An 18,134-nucleotide genomic window follows, 5' to 3' on the forward strand; every position below is an offset into this window, starting at 1 on the left:
GCGCTGCAGTGCGTTGTTAGAACGCATCGCAGTGCATGATCTTTATTTATTTATTTTCTTTAAAAAAAACCATTAAATTAACTGTGGCAGCGCATGGCAAAGCTTTGTGACTCATTGCCATGCGTTGTGATACCTTGTGTTGCAATTATCTTTTAGATTTAGTCCAAAAAAAATAATGCACGGATACTGATTTTGGTGTGTTTTAACAATTGAATTGTGTATTTTTATCGGTTTAATATTAATTTGAGAAACATTTGCGCAATTATCGCAGGGCCTACAAATTTAGTATCACCATCTTTTTATTCTAACGGGCCTGCGCTTTCAGAAAATATATGGTTTGGGAGGTCTTTTACAAACGCTAGCAACGCAGCAGTTGAAAATCAAATCAATAGGAAAAAATTGCAGAAAATTCAAAAATGGCTTGGCCAGCTGATTTTAAAAATGTTCCGGAGGGCTTGGCAGCGAAAGGGTTAAAGGCAATTTAAAACAATCCCTTGTTTACCTACATAACTATAGCATGGTGGAGAAGTTGATCTACAAATTTCACAGCAAAGGTACTGAAATCACAACTTTCTAGGAGACCAGAATCTTGACAGCCTGCCAGCCTACTAAACTAAACATATCATTGTTAGAGTCTGTGTTGTGTTCTTTGAGGATGAATTACTTGCATGCAGATAGAGAAGGGGTGGCTTTAAAGCTCTTACTGCTTTTTAAAAATATGTACACGTTAATGTGCATAGTCTGGGCATAGATGCACTTTAAGGTGCAACTAAAGGTTGACTAGTACATCCCTGCTTTCGGCCGGAGCTCAGAACTGTCAGAGCTCTGGCCGAAGCAAGCTGGAGCTGACAGGTGCAACAGATGCAGACCGTGGAGCTTCTCCCGCAAGTCAGGTACGCGGTCTGTGATCGCGTGTCTGACATGTCAGCTGTCTGCGGGCCACATAGTACCGGCTCGCGGGTACAATATTTATACAATTGCATCAATACTTACAAAACTGCACTTTGATAGGCCAGATCATAATGGAGCTTAGAGCCAAAGCACTCACTACAGCAAATGCTCCAGTTACGGTCACCATCACCCAGTGGTAGAAGGGAGTACAAGCTGGACAGCAGACCTCAGTACTAGAAAGTAGGAGAAAGGGCTTAACGTTAAAACATGTTTCTACATTGAGAGAGAGAGAGAGAGAGAGAGAGAGAAAGACTCGGCCAGGATCTGACAGCTAGGACATTCTGAATTGACAGCGTTTCTCCTCTGCCCCCTAGCCTGCTTCAGCGCTCCTACTGTGCGTGGCCGAGTGGGTCAGGATGGAGAGGAGGAGGATCGGTAAATATGTGTAATATTTACCAATCCTCTTTGCAGAGCAATCACTGGAGTGATCAGCTGGATGTCCTTCCTTCTACTATGTGTCCCCAGTTATGAATGAACAGGAAGTACAGAGCCTTCTACCCATTGATAATTGGTTGATAAATATTTTACCATCACCTGTTTCTGAATGAATGGGAAGCCTCCGTACTGAGTGCTCTCCATTTATTTAGAACAGAGGCTGCAGAAAAAGATTGAGGACTCTGTATCTACAATTTCTTTTTCAAAAGGGAAAACACTGAAGTTCTCTGCCGTGTACATCATTTGCACAGAGTTAATTATCTGGACACACTAATGTTATGTATAGTGTTTGTATACACACTGGGGTTTTTTTCCTGATCAACATAGTTTAAGGGGTTTAAAATAAGAGCACTGTATTTTATGATTTACAACGAATATAGTACTTGCTGATGTGAATGTGGATGATTCAGCCATTCTTGCACAACAGGAAACGTTACGGTGATAAGTCATCAAAATTGTAAACCATTCTTTGTCATGTAGTCTGATGTGCAGTATTCTATTTAGTTTGCTTTAAGATATGGATTATATTAGTTAAGCAATGTTTGTAATACAGCATAAGGGATTCTAGATTTGGCATGACACTAGTTTTCCTTTAGCTGGGTAATCTCCATATATCGCGTGGTTTTGCCCGTGTAACCGAACACGATCAAGTGTATATTTTTTATTTTTTTTTGCCAGTTGGAATCATTTTATTTTTCATAAAAAGGAAAGCAGTCGACCGTTTGGAATTGTGTGTATTAAAAACAAAAAAGCAGTGTGTCGCAAAAAAAGGAACATGTGTACCTTTTTTCAGTGATTGCCACATGGATGTAAACACATTTAAATCAATAGGGCCGTGCGGCAACCGCTGTGTGCACCACACACGATCGCGCAGGTCCCGGGTCAGCCCTGGTCTGCACCAGCCCTGAATTTTCTTGCAAAAAAGTATAGATTCTTCACCAGCTTTTATCTTTGATATAATGATTATTTTGACAAACAATTTTCACAGATGGCAACCTCTGAATATTCGTTTGTATAGAAATTTCAGGTAATTTCAGGAGCTTACCTTAAAGTGGAGCTTGCAGGCAAATTTATCTAACTCCTATTAGTCCCCCCAACCTACCAATGTATTAAAGTAAAATAGCTTCGTGGTAGGCTTTCAGCCTGCCCACTTTGGCACCAGTAAGGCCACTCAGCTTTTCCCTGGGATTCCAGGAGAGAGTAGTATCAACATTATCTTCAGAATGCACACCTACATAGGGGCACACATTTTTTGCAAGTTGTAATCCTCTGAATGTCATTATTCAGAGGATTATTGTCCCATCTCCTCCACTCCCAAACCGCTGTGTACCTGAAACACACCTACCATAGGTATTTATATGCTGATGTACAATGGCTTACACAGTTGTTCTGTACACTCAAAGTTAAAATTAATGCTACACTAACTTGTCAAGTACTGTTCTGTTTTTCCACAACCCCAGTCATTGCCATCGAACATATACCGGTAGTTAGATCTAGAAACACCACACTTATCCTCCTCCTGTGACTTGCATGATCATATATCCTGTGTGCACTAACACCAGATGCGACATTGGGTTCTACTTTCTGCCGACATTTTCTGGACAAGCTAGCCCCCTATCCAACCCCACCCCTTACCGTACACTTGCTCAAACCAACCCAACACCCACTTTCCTCCCTCTACTTTCCTATGTTCCCTCCCTTCTTAGTCTCCCCCACTCTTTTTTACGCCTTCCCTCTATTCACCCCCTCTCCCACTTTTTTTTTTTTATTGGGACCACTCCTCCCCACTCCACTATCTCCCTGCAAAACAGTTTGCAGAGTAAAACCCTATTCAATCCACATTCTTCATTCTCAACTCGCTCAATATAGGGATAAACCCCACTTTGCCTAGTTGGCCTGGTATTTTCCTGGTATGAACCAGTATCATAAAAATTAATATCCTTCCTTGAATCCTTTTTCTCCTTCATGGCCTACATACGGCACAACAAAACTCTGCAAATTAGTCTTGATCAACCGAAGGCACCCAAACTCAATAGGCCCCCCGATATTCAAAAATACCACTGGGCAACAGAGCATACCAGAATCAGGAATTGGCATATCCATGGCAAGCGGTCATACTCCACTGCAGTCCCTCTCATGGTTGCCTCACAAAAACCATCCAAAACACATCCTACAACACCCATTGGATTTTCCCCACTCAAACACTTCACCCCTCTCTGTAAGATGTTTGCACTATTGACGCAATCAGGCACAGCGACACCTATACGGGACAATCCAACACTCCCACCAAGCTCAGACTTTCTTCACAGCTGCCTTATCAGAAAAGCTGGTAAATTCCTTGACAAAGCAAATATTTGCAACCTACAGGAGACATCACAAAATTCATGTTAGTCCTCCTTGCACGTCACTTCCCCCACACCACACAGACTTTAGCACACCCAATTAGAACTTATGCCTCAGCAACACCACAAAGACATCTAATTTCCATGCTCTATCTTTTTATGGCCACATGTTATCTAACCACGGTGGACCCTACAAGGAAGTCATTGGAGTAGGACTTGGTCCTCTCCCTTTCGCAGCAGGACTGGGAACAGAAACCCCCCAGGGATGCAGTCCCCTCCCTGCAAAACAGGTAAGCAGGAGAGGGGGCAATTTTTTTGGTAATAGTTGTGTGTGATGTGTGTGTATTTTAAATGAAGATATGTGTGTGTGTGTGTGTTTTTAATAAGTGTGTGATTTTTAAAAAATGTGTCATATGTGTGTATTTTAATGTGCGTGTGATGTGTGTGTTTTAATGAGTGTTGTTTTTAATGTGTGATACGTGTGTAATGAGTGTGTGTTTCATTACTTGTGTGATGTGTGTATTTTATTGAGTGTATAATGTGTGAATATGAGTGTTTCAATATTTTGCCTAAGGCAGTGATGCTGAACGTTTAACGTTGCCCAGTACTGCAACGCAATACTAAACTTATTTTCAATGTTGGCACTTGGAGATAAATTGATTTTGCTTTGCAGTTTGGGCACTCTGGTTCAAAAACGTTAGCCATCACTGCTATAGTTGTATAAATAGCGACTAGGATTGTGTAAAAAGAGCTGGACAGAAGAATTGCTGGCAGCTAAATACCAGTCAGAAAATCATCTTAAAGCCACTGGCAATAACAATGGGTAACCCCTAAAGCTTTAGGCTATAAAACGGATTTTGCATTAAGACATTTCCTGCAGAACATACTTACTGACATGGGTGCATAGACTGAATGGCCACAACTGCAAGGCCGTTGGCCACTTTGTCAGTGAAACTCATTGCACCATACACAAAAGCTGCACTGACCTGCAAAGTAAAAAATAAGAACAATGTTTCAGACGTAGCAATCAGTATTATATTTTACACAGAACCTTAAAGTATATCTAAACCCCAAGAACAAAAACCTAATATATTGCAGAATATACATCCACATCCTAATACATTGCAGCATTCTTTTTCTTCGAGGCCAAGTGCATTATATTCAAGTACAAAAAATGCCTGTTGATGCTGCCACAAATCTAGGGTCTCTAACTTCCTAGGGACTAAACTGAATAGTAGTCTCAGCTATCCTCTAATCGCTACTAAGCAACACCCTTCCTGTGATCCAAAATCAGGAGAGCAGCCAACAGTCACCATAGGACAGAAAGCGTTTTATTTGGCAGAATCACCAGGTAGAAAGCTGAAAAGCCTGAAAAAAGAAAACTAATGCAGTCACCTAATCTAAGGATTGCTAACTTGCAATATAATTGGATTTTGAATTGCCTATAAAAATGCAGTTCTTGGGCTCCTTTAATCATAAACCCTGGCTTATACGCAGCCACTTTCAGGTGACAGGACACTGGCAAAAAGAATTGCTGAACAGCCCATATAACCCCTCTCACTCCCAGCAATACTACGTTTTGTAGCAAAACAAAACAAATCAAGCACTGTGATGCGTTCTAACAACATACCACAGTGCATGGCTTACACCACAATATGGTGCACACTGTTGCACGTGTATGTTATCTGTGTGTGTGTTGGGGGCGTGTGGTTATTTGTTAATACTGTTGAGGGGGCTGCTTTTCCAATGTGAAGTCCCTGGGTCCTATCCACTGACCTGTCTACCTTGTCATTGAAGTGGGATGCCAAGAGAACCACATCTGGAGTTCCACCACTGGTGACCAGATTACCAAAACACCTAGGGGTGAGGAGATCATTTTCTCCTACGTCCAGAAAGTCCATCTGCCAATTGTCTGCTCTGGGAATGTCAGAATGTGGCTTTCAGCCCAGGCCAGAATAAAGTTGACTTCCTTTGGTGCCACCCTAATGGTTGTCCAACTGAATCCTTGTTGATCGCTACTGAAGCTAGCTTGTCCACCTGTGGAGGGACAGGTGAGCCACCTTTATCTCCAGAATTTTGATGGGAAGTTTAGATTCCTTCGAAGACCAATTCCCCTGATCTGTCTCCATCCTGAGAACTCCTCATCCAACATACGAACTGTCCAGGTTGACGGGAGAAAGGACTGCCCACCTACAGCCCCAAGCTGATTAGCTTACAAGTCAGTGAGATCTTGGCTTTGGCAAACAGGCCAATATAGCTCATTCTACAGACTGGCGTATCCTTTCCCACTAAACCAAAACATTAAGCTGAAGGGGCCTGGAGTGAAACTGGGCAAACATTACTGCCTCGAAGGAGTATACCATAAGCTCTTTTACAAGACTGAACTGATGGTAACCAAGGGTCCGTACTTAGGATTAAGGTTTAAAAACACCCGGTCCTGGGCCAAAACCAGACCCAGGTACTCCAAGCGATGGGTTGGACCCAAGGCAGAGTTCTGCAAGCTGAGGATCCACCGGAAGTCCCTAAGTGTCTGGAGCATACACTAAACATTTACAGAAAATGGTTGGGCAGAGTACCCTTCCAGAAGGAGATCTTCCACATAGCAAACAGTGTGGAATCCCTGAGAGCACAGCAGTGGGGCCAGAAGCAGGAAGTGCAGTTTACCCACCGCAATGCGCAGTAACCATTGATGAGGAAGGAAGATCAGAACAAATCTCTGATATCTTTAGATTTCAAGAACTCGCCTTGTTGCAGTGATGCAATTACCTCGCATAATACCATGCATCATTTTTCAAAAGGTGTTTGGAATCTTCAGATCCAGGATGGGGCAAACACCTCCAACGGGTTTTGGAACCATATACAGGTTGGAGTAAAACCTTTAAAAGCATTCCTCCAAGGGAACAGAACAATCAATCGTAAAAACTGCAGTAGCTTCAAAGCCGTGTGAAGATCCCTTAATTTCTGGGGGGAAAAAAGGAGGGAAGAGTGGAATAACCGAAATTCCAGTCTGTGTCCCCGGGACCAGGTCAACACATCTATCAAATTAAATTTTGCTCGCAAAGCGCTTCTTAGCACAATTAAAAATTGGTTAAAATTATTTTTTAGATCACGACAAGTAGAATGTCGTGAGGGACAAGTAGATTGGACCCCCTGCTTTAGTCTTTGGACAATCATCCAAAGATCATCCAGCACACCTGTTGCATGGTAGGCACCTAAATGGGAATGTTTGGCTTGGCTGAAAGTACATGTTTAGTCAAAATATATAGGAGGTGGAAGAACAGAGCTGTGCTAGTAGATGCTGCTAATCCTGTTGATCACACCGATAAAATAGACGAGTCAAGGAAGAAAAAAGGATCATGTGCTATATCAAATCTGCACCTTTTTTAATGTTTATTTTTTGTTTGAGTATAGTTCTGATTTTAAACCAAAATCGCCAAAAGGATTTTTAAGATTCCTAAATATCCAAATCACATAGATCGGGCAGTGAACATGTCGAGTCTATGCGTACCATAATCATTTCTGTACTTTGGCATGCAGCCATTAATGAGCACACAGATTTATGTTTCAAAGAATTTTAATAATAGGAAATAACCGGCATGGGCAAAATTAGTTTGGCACATGCAGTGTTAATTTCGTCGACTAATCATTTTTACCATAGTTTTCATACTTTTTAGTCACTCTACACTTTTTCAGCGACTAAAACTAAATAAAAACTAAGTTACGATGACAAACTATGAACGAAAATATATTGACATTTTAGTCGACTAACTAAAACTAGACTAATAGTTAGGAAGAGACAATTTGGTAAGAGATCTAATCAGAACTAATCTCTTTGGACTTCCAGCTCCGGTTCCATCCTAAATAGACGGCTAATAGGCAATATGTGCAATAGTATCACAGCCAATATACTGTAGTTTTTAATTTTAATATTTTAGAGTTGCACTTTTGCTTGAAAGAATGTCATATGCAAGTTTTATAAATCAATGCATATCTAATTACTGGTCCTTTGTTGAAAATACTCAAATTATTGTTACTTTATAAGACTTGCTTTAACCCCTTCATGACTGAGCTTGTTTTTAGTTTGTTCGTTAAGGACTGTTGCACTTTTTACATTTTTGATTCTTACATGGCAGTAATATACTTTACCAAGTGCACTCACACATATTATATATTGTTTTTTTTAGAGGACTGATAGGGCTATATATAGTACATACGTGTGCCTAATGCCTCACTTAGGACAAATTAAAAAAAAATTTAAATGGGGAAAAAAAGAAGAAATACTTTCTCCCCAGTTTTGATTATTTTTTTTGAAAAATAGCACAGCAAAAATAAATGCATTAAATAAATTCATTTATTTTTCCTGTATTTGGAAACACCTCACATCCCTAGGATCTTAGAATTTTTTAAAGTTTTTCTCAGCCTAAAAACAAAAAAGCAAACATTTTATTTTTTTTTCCTCTAAAAGCTACTAGTGGTTAGGTGGCATACAATGTCACCGTCACCAAGTGTCACAGGTAGTGACAGCAACATACTTTGAACATCGCCATCATGAGGGTGTTAAATAAATTCAACCCCTTGGGAAGAGAGAAATAATTGAGATTTGTTTTACAAAACATTTTTTACACTTAATTTATTTTTAATTATATCAAGCAGTCATTTTAAATGGATCTCACTTCAATTGCTTGATGAATTAAATTGTGGTTACCATTAGCCTGCTCCAAACTTGGGAATTGCCAATAACAACCTTAGTGACACTGATCCTAACAGCATGTCAGGTCCAGTGTCACTAAAGACTTCTGATGCTTCCCAGAATGATCATCAGGCTGAAACAATGTTTCAACATAGAAACATGTAGCTAAAAGTTATTATGTTAAAACATTTAGAAAAAAGCTGGTACACATCGAGATCCCGATCTGTACCAGCTGTCAAACAGTGACAGCAAGTGCTGTAAATACCGCACTGCTATAACTGTCAGGCACCAGATTCCTAAAAGGGATAGGATGTCTGTTAAAGCTCAACTCTTTCATTAATGGATGCCTCAATAATTGAACGGTAACTGCTGATTCTCAGCGGTTACTCGCATTACAGAGACCCAGATAGCTGCTCAAGTACAGTGTACGTGAGCAGCCATTTGGGCATTTAATGGCGGGGACATAGAGTGTACGTCTCCCCTCAATAAGGGGTTACTCTAATTTTAAGATAACTAAAGACATGTTATATATCACAACAGTTAAATCTGTGTCTATTGCCTGTTCAATTCTTAATACCATAATAACAGGTTAACAGATGTTTACTCCAGGAGTATATAATGAGATTGTAAATTCTATAGAAATTCTTAATTACTCCAGCTAAACCCACCAGATTTTAATAGACTAAATCTACTGTTTATTTAGTGGACTAAAACCAAAAACTATTTTGTTGTCAAAATGAACATGGGCACATGACACTGGTAAGTGAATACTCAAAAACATGACTCTATATGGGCAACAAATAGCAAGTGACAAGAAGCTGTCCACCGTACAGTACTGTGACTCTGGTATCTAGCACAAAATGTCATGATCTTAAGGGGTTAAAGCTGTCTCCCTCTACTATTAGTAGATACCACCATAAAATCCACAGTAGTAAAATGAAAATAATGTAGGACATTCATGTACATACCGAGTGAGGTCCAATAAGATCAGCTGTCATTGATAGGGATGTAACCAGAATTGTTGCAGAACCAGAGCCCAAAATGATCGCAGCTCCATAGACAGCTACTCCAAGATCAGGATCCAGTGCCACCCAAGCAGCAAATGCTGAAATTGCCAAAAGACCTACAAAATAGGTAAGCTGTAAGACATGAAAACAAATCAATTAGCCAAAAGAGAATACTGCTTTCACAGGCAAAATGTTAAACCTTACAGAAACTCCAAAACTCACATTCCGTCCTATCCAAGTATTAACTGGTTTCATAAGGAATGAAGAAATAAAGCCGCTCACATACATGACTAATGGAATGGTAGCAATATAATTCTGAAGGAGAAAAAAAATAAATAAATTAGAAGCTTGGAGGTAATACAACACACACACACACACACACACACACACACACACACACACACACACACACACTTGAATCTCATAGGATTCCTTAAATTTAATCTGCTAAGTCATGCCAAAGCTTATGGGCCAATTTCTTTTAGGGATTTGTTTACGCGCCAGTAAGAATGCATTTGTTTTTCTCCTATCACTTTAAAAGGGGCTAGGATTGGGTTGTGGTCTGACCAGAGGTTAAGAGGATTAGGGGGATGCAAGGATGGTGAATATATTTCATTAGACTATATGGTTTATAATTTAATATCGTTTATGAGCTGGTGAAAAGTATGTATAGTTCCTCATTGAAGGGTTGAGTTTCCTTCAAGAATCAGAACATTGTGCCAGATGGATTTGTGCACCTGCCTAACAGCATGCGCAACTCTCTGTGCATAGATATAAAGTCAGAAGAGTCACTATGCGCATGTGCACATGGGTATGCACATCCACCAGAGATATTGGCACCAAGAGGCTCATTTAAACCTGAGCCCTACATGGGTTCATTGTTGAATGGTTTTCAGCTGTATTCCCGTCATCCATGAAATCTGATCTTGAACCTTTTGTTCTGCACCTAGGCCCTTGAGGCATTCCAGAACCTGTCTTAGCTTCCAGGGGTGTTCGGGTGGAAATTATGCAAAAGTCAACCCTCATCTTGGGCTTCTCATACAGGTATGCGACAGTACCATTCATTCAGCTACATGAAGCCCCAAAAAGGTATGCCTCTCCTATAGAAGCTCTGTCAGCAAATTGCTGCTCACTCAAGCTGTCACCAGTACACCATATTCAAAAATGCAGATAACACATTTAATTTGTCACCCATGGGAAGCAATGTTTCAAGGACCTTTTCCTGAGACAGTACTTACCATAGGTACTGAGAATCCTGCACACTCCTTTCAGAAAAATCGACCATAATGTGGTCATCCATGGCCTTGAAACGTCACTTTACATCGGTGATGAATAAACCTGGGGGGATTTATCAAAAGCTAACTAGACAGAATCTGGAGGCAGTGGCCCATAGTAACCAGTTTCTCTGTTCAGTCTGCTCAGTTAAGTTTTGAAAATGAAAGATAGAAGCTGATTGGTTACTATGGACATCTGCTCCAGATTCAATTTCACTCTATTTACTTATGAACTCTTGAGGATTAGTTAGCAGAATTTCAGAATTGTAGCTCTGATGTACAGAGATCTGAACAGGATTACAATTAAAAACTATTACCCTCTCGCTCTGGTTCCTTACCGGTTTCAGGGACTCGTCTCTGCAAACACCTTTACAAAACTCGGTCAATAGGGTGCATGTAACCTTGTCAGGATACAAGCGTTATAAATATAAGACTTTGGCCATTTTGAATATCTTGTAATTCCTTTTGGACTGCAATGCTCCAGCCACATTTCAGTATTTTGTCAAGATTATTTTCAGAGGAGATTTTCTTGGACTTATTTGGATGAAATCATACCGGTTACATCTTTCCTGAGACAGGACCGCACATATGCAAGATGAGTCTATTATAGACAGACAACATGGTCCATATGCCAAGATATAGAAATGCGAGTTTGGGCACCTGACTATCTAGTTCATGGGATTAATTATATCCAATAGACAATATGACAATGGAGCCCCAAAACATTTCAACTATTTTAGACCTGCTACCAACTAGCACTAGCCTGGACTACATTGCAAGGGTGTAATATGGTAAAACTGCAACCCCCCCGTACCTGAATCGCAGGCTTTTTCTCCCCACAGGCTTTTTTTTTTGTAAGTTGTGCGGCTGTGGGTGGCTCCACTAACACAGCCACGTCATCCATTTGGGGATTTTTAATTTAACTTTTTTTTAACTTCATTGCTGGGAGCAATAGCCAGCCTGCTATTGGATATTTCAAATTGCAGTAGCCAATAACAGGCTGGCTATTGGGTCACAAATCTGTGTATCAGCGTCAAGCCCTCTGTTAATTATACATGATTAGATGCCAATGTGCGAATCCTTATTCTCCTTATTCACTTATTAGACTTTATCATTAGGGTTTTAAATATTCCTGATCGGTATAATCGTCTATACATGTGTCAAACAAGAAAATCCTATTCAATTATATCCATAATGACCACCAACTACATCCAAAATGATCTCTTCTGTTGTTATAATCGTCCGCCTCCTCAGTCTTACACGGATGGGCGAGCCGGCCGCAGCTCTCCTTCCCCTTCAATCAATTCCCTCCACAATATAATTGAATAGGATTTTCTTCACAAGTGATGCCTCTGAACAAAATGAAAGTAAACCCATTTCCTTCCTTTTTTTCTAAAAAACATTTGCCGGGTTCACGGACGGACACTTTGTATTCATCAGTGGTGATATTGCATTATGTGAGTCTGAGAGACCGAAATGTACAAGTGTACAGGTACTCTTAAGAATGAGAACACTCATGGACTATACACATATACACACACACACACACACACACACACACACACACACACACACACAACAGGTTGGTCTTGATGGACTTATGTACACACACACACACACACACACACACACACACACACAACAGGTTGGACTTGATGGACTTATGTCTTTATTCAACCTCAAATACTATGTTACTATGTCACTTTAGCAGCGAAATTCGTTTTTGCACTTGATATATGGTTTGGACTTTTTTTGTTTGACACGTGTATAGACGATTATACCGATCAGGAATATTTAAAACACTAATGATAAAGTCTAATAAGTGAATAAGGATTCGCACATTGGCATCTAATCATGTATAATTAACAGAGGGCTTGATGCTGATACATAGATTTGTTACAAGGTTTATAGATTGTCGCACAGGTATTTTCACTACACAATTTAATGTATCATTAGATTTGGTAATGTTGCATTGTTATGAGGTGATCTTCACCCACAAAGTTTAGAGAATATTTGTTTACACTTAGACCGAGCGCAACAAAATAGCACTACTACACACCACATATTGTTGCAGCTGGTCCATCGTTTTTGATTATCGTTTTGAACACGTTCACTCTCCTAGCGCAGCTATTGTTGTCCAGGCTGGCTATTGCACCCGGGCGACTGTCAAACAGCAGAGGAGGGACTTGAAGGAGAAAGCTCTCCAGCTGCTGGATTGGAGACGATCGCGGCTGACAGCAGCAGTACAGCGCGGGGGGGTTGGTGTATTAGGCAGCACAGGGGAAGGAAACTCACAAGACTGTCAGAGGTTTATTCTTACAGTCTGTAATTGGCCATCTGTCCCCTCTGACACAGTTTGCTGCAGCCAATTACAGCCTGTAAGGGGAAACCGCTGACAGTCTGAGTCTGCAGAGGGGGGAACGGGACGGCGCTAACATTTCTCCGCCCCCCCAACAGCACCCCCAGACGGCTGCTTGTGCTGCCTTGTACTAGCGCCGGCACAGGCCATCTGATAAAAAGTTACACCGGTTATTGGCTTTGCATACTTTTATAGGACATTCTTTAGAAGGTTCTCAGACACAGCACCCATTCAGGGGCGGACTGACCATTCGGTCCGTCGGGCACTGCCCGAGGGCAAGCGTGGCTTCGGTGCCATTGACTACAATTCACCGCCACGCCCCCTTCCGCCCCAAAACAAAGTGAGCCGGCTGGGTTGCATACCAGAGGCCGAACGTTCTGGAACGCACTCTTTATGGTGTGACTGGACCCTTAAAAGGAGAACTATAAGGTGAGTGATTTCCACTCATCCTCATAGTTAGAGCCAATTTGTGACAAAGAAGCTGTGACAGGTCGGCTCCATCGATCGGGAAGTGAGCAGAAACATGCACCGATCCACTCACTTCTCAATCATTTCCCTGCAGAGGGTGGTGACTGTCAGTGCAATCGCCCACACCGGAACGCGTGGCACAACGGTGCGATTGCTTGCACTATTTTTTGCGATCACATTACTCCGTGGGCATCGGTGTGGCATGCGTTCCGATGCAAGTGCAGGTCGGGAGGTGTGGCTGCGGTGCCATTGACTTGAATGCACCACAACACACTCTTCAACCCCAGAACGCAGGGAGGCTGTAATTATGCAATCCACTGTGCTCCAGCAACAAACTGTGCTGGAAAACACTGGATTTGTTGTGAACAAGCTCTTACACTCAGTTGAGGGCCCGTTCACGCTATCCAGTGCGTTCCCCACACAGTCCCATGGGTTGAACACACTGGATCACATAAACAAACGCTCCCTGCGTTCTGGGGTGGGAGGGGGTGTGGTGGTTCCATTCATGTCAATGGCACTGCAAACATGCCTCCCACCCACACTGGAACGTGTGGTACCACAATGCACTGGGGGGGGTGTTTTTACTGGTGCAGCTGTGCATGGGAACCAATTAGTTTCTCTCCTCAGTTCAACATTTGAAAATGAGTGAGAGGTGCCGATTGGTTGCCATGCACGGCTGCTCCAGTTTGATAAATTCCCCTCACTGTGTTCTAGTGCAGTGCAATCACAAAAAAATAAGGCATGCCTGATTTTCTGCGATCACACCGCACTGGTACGCAGTGCATTGAGGTACCACATGTTCCAGTGTGGGTGGGAGGCATGTCTGCAGCGCCATTGACATGAACGGAGCCACTACTCCCCCTCCCACCCCAGAATGAGCCTTTGTTTATGCAATCCATTACGTTCATCCCATGAGACTATGCGATGAACGCACTGGATAGTGTGAACGGGCCCCGAGTGATAAACACACCTTCATAAGGTTGTTCTGGACACTGTTCTGCCATACCTGCCTGATAATTACCCTATCAGGCAGGGTGCTCGCAGTGACTGCGGATGGCGCCGCAAATATCAGCAATTGTGTAGAGATGTCGCCAGCACACCAAAATCCTTCTTAGGATAAGCAAATGTTAATTTATTGAAGTTCCTTGTCAAATAAACAAATGTTACTTATATGACAAGGAACTTCAATAAATGAACATTTATTAATCCTAAGAGGGATTTTGGTGTGCTGGTGACATCTCTACACAATCTCTAATCGGGCGGCTGCTCACTCCCAATTAGAGCCTCGGGAGGCCCCAGCGGACGGCCCTCTAACATGCCTGATTAGAGGGCTGTGCCTTGCCTGATCTGTGACACAAGAATGTTTATACAGGTGGGACTTGTGGGAGGGGCTTGTATATGGGCGGAGCACAAGGGGGCCCCATAACCATGTATTGCCCGGGGGCCCCATGTGTTGTCAGTCCGCCCCTGCACCCATTACTCAATTTAGGAAGAAGCGGAACTGGTTTCAGTGATCTTCAGAGGCACAACTTACAGTTGACAAGTTAAAAGGGCTCTATACATTTGCACCAATCCTAAAAGACATCCAGATCTTGCACTGCTGTACATTCTGGAGGTTGAATCATTGAAATAATGCAGTAGGAGTCATTTTGTCAATGGTCTCCAAATAAATACTACAGCAAAGCAAAAATTATGATGTGTGAGGTCAACACTGGAGGAATGTCACTACGATAGAGTCACTAAGATAGAGTACCTCAGGTCTATGAAACGATTAAGACCTAGTTAGGCAAGATAGGCACTTTCTTTCCTGGTTTTAGGTTTTCACATTCCATATGAACCCAGATCTAAGAATGGTTAACCCGACACTTTTTCCAGTTTTTTTAAAATCTGAAGCGAGACACCATTTTGCAAGCGAGAAAGCTCTTGTGGATGCAAGACACACAGATTTGGGAGGCAACACTAGGGATTCCTTACCTCACAATATGAACCTGCAGGAAAGGATGGGCTATACTGACGAAAAGGCAAAGTCTTTGCACCCAGAAACTTTGCACCACCATTCTGAAAAAGTACCTTTTTGATTGGATTGGTAGACCTGCCCTCTAGCTAGTCATTTTGGAGGATATAAGACTATGGACATGGTTCAACATCTTTTGGGGTCTTAACATGGGAGCAGATTGCAGGAAATATGTTGATACTTTACCTGCACCTGGAACAATGGAAGCAAGAACATAGCCTGGGGACTACTAAAGTCTGCACATTCCTGAGAGACCATAGGACATGATTTTGGTAGACTTAATTTCTTCCTCCATCTAAGAATTTTACAGCTGTCTGATAGTGGGCAGACTTTCAAAATAGAACTTTGTCCCAATGAAGGGGACTTCATTAGCAGCTGAGACAGCATGGGTTTTTGTTAAAGTAGTAGACGTAAGGATTACCATTATATACTATTTCAGACAATGGGGTTCCGTTCACTTCAAGGCTCTAGAAAAAAACCACTATGCATAGTGATATAATTATATAGCCCTATCTGTCCTCTACAAAACAATATATAATATGTGTGGGTACATTTAGTAAGAAAGTATATTACAGATGTGGAAGAATAACACTGCAAAAATGTAAAAAGTGTGTCAGTCATTTATGAACAGAGACTGAAAACAAGCTCAGTCATGAAGGGGTTAAATTGTGTCCACAGCAAGGTGACTAAGTCATCACAAACAGCTCCTAATCTTATATGAACAATTGCGTGATCACTTTCAGTGCCAAAAGTATGAAGTGATCACCCAAACAACGTGTTATACGTCTTTAGTCAGACGCATGATTCTGAGGAAGGGGGCTTGCCCCTGAAACGCGTCAATCTTGGCTGACTGTGGTCGCTGGACGGTGATGTGACCGGAGACTACAGTGTTACATGGTCGGGGATATACCATGTTGGGTTAACAGACAGTGTGGCCTCTCATTTGTTGTTGAAGCCTGATGAAAATGTTTGTTTGCGAGTACTTTTATTCCTTGTTTTATTTATTGTAATTAACGATTTTACACACTGAGGTGGCGCTCTGTTCTTTTGTTTGCTAAATATACATGGTAGCACCAGTGGACAGCAACGATTTGGAACCATTAGAGGTCCCTTCTTCAGGCAAACATAGTGACAAACATATAAAGCACAGTGCAGCAAAATATACAGTGACAAAACCATCAATGTAAGCTAAAGACCACAGACCCTGACAATGAAATCATATTCCTACCAACATCATTTTAAAATACAAACAGACAAAGCAGAAAGAACTTAACATATTAGAATTTTCCCAAATTAATTTGGCACACAGTGGAATAGGGGCAGCACTCACACACAATGCCCTATACGTGCGGAGAGGACAAGCTCTCTTTATGAGCCTGCACTCCAGTACAGAGAATCCAGCACAGCAATGTGCTGGAGGTGCTGTACAGCGCCACATGTGACAGCTGACACAGGAAGCGCTTTGAAAAAGTCGCTCCTGTCACTGATAGAGCAGATTGGAGTACGAACGGTCTGCTCCCCGCTCTCCATGCTTAAATTATTGCATTCAGTGGCATAACCAGAGTTCTGGGCGCCCGGGGCAGACATTTTTTTTTCGCCCCCCCCCATTATATAAACAACCACTGAGAAAACGATAGCGGGGGGTTGGTGGCTGGGGTCATGGATGGGCGAGTGGGCTGCTCTACAAGTTTTTACTTGTACAAAAACAAACAGCCCAAACCTATTAAAAAATTTTAAGCGCCGGCGCTATCGGAGCATTTTCACGAGTACAACCTACATACACTTTTTTTTTTGTGATAATGTACATAGCTAAAAAAGTATGTAAAAACAAAAACGTTTTCCTGGAGTTCAGCTTTAATGCATAGGTCAGGGCAAAATAGAAAATTATATTACAGGTATTTATATAGCGCCGACAATTTACGCAGCACTTTACATAGTTGCACATTCACATCAGTCCCTACCCTCAAGGAGCTTACAATCTAAGGTCCCCATCTCACATGTATACATAGAGGGCCAACTACGACAGGAGCCAATTAACCTACTATTTTTGGAGTAATATTTCCCCAGGTTTTATCCCTCTAACCCTATACCTGCCACCGACCGGTGTCCTATGTTGGCAGCAGCACAGATTTGTTTACATTGTCTAAGTCGACGGTCAGAGTGATGAACTTTACATCCCTTTTGGTTTCAGTGCGGTCAGGCAGGCCGGTGAAGAAGCTAATAAAAGCACAATTTGCGCTTGTTTAGCTTCAATGTAGTGCAGAGGTGACATAAGGGGGTCTAGTACACCCCAAAGTCTCCTTAAAGAGAAGATGTGCAGCCTCCTTGTGATAAAGAATAATAAAAACAAAACAAAAAGTTGAGAAGTTTAATACATTTAAAAAAAAAAACACAAAAAAACTTTAACACCTTCATGACCGCTTGTTTTTAGTTTCTGTTTATTAATAACGGACGCACTTTGTAAATTTTTGCTGTGCGATTCTTCTACGGTGCACCCACCTATTATATTTTTTTTTCTTTTTATAGAGGACAGAGATGTGATAAATATATAGTCCTAGGTGTACCCAACTCCTCACTTAGGACGAATATATATA

At 41.7% G+C, this 18,134-nt stretch overlaps 1 protein-coding gene across 1 annotated transcript in view; it reads right to left on the reverse strand.

Annotated features, from left to right (window-relative positions):
- The window catches only part of MFSD12 (major facilitator superfamily domain containing 12), a 184,889-nt gene that overhangs the window by 57,517 nt on the left and 109,238 nt on the right, over positions 1-18,134 (reverse strand). Inside the window, exons 6-9 of the mRNA XM_018572247.1 lie at positions 9,648-9,740; positions 9,387-9,557; positions 4,620-4,714; positions 994-1,124 (exon numbers count right to left, since the gene is read on the reverse strand). Coding sequence (XP_018427749.1) covers positions 994-1,124; positions 4,620-4,714; positions 9,387-9,557; positions 9,648-9,740 — 490 coding nt within the window. The remainder of the gene's footprint in view (positions 1-993; positions 1,125-4,619; positions 4,715-9,386; positions 9,558-9,647; positions 9,741-18,134) is intronic.

The sequence above is a fragment of the Nanorana parkeri genome, unplaced genomic scaffold, assembly GCF_000935625.1.
Source record: "Nanorana parkeri isolate BGI_ZX_2015 unplaced genomic scaffold, ASM93562v1 scaffold1975, whole genome shotgun sequence".
Lineage (NCBI taxonomy): Eukaryota > Metazoa > Chordata > Amphibia > Anura > Dicroglossidae > Nanorana > Nanorana parkeri.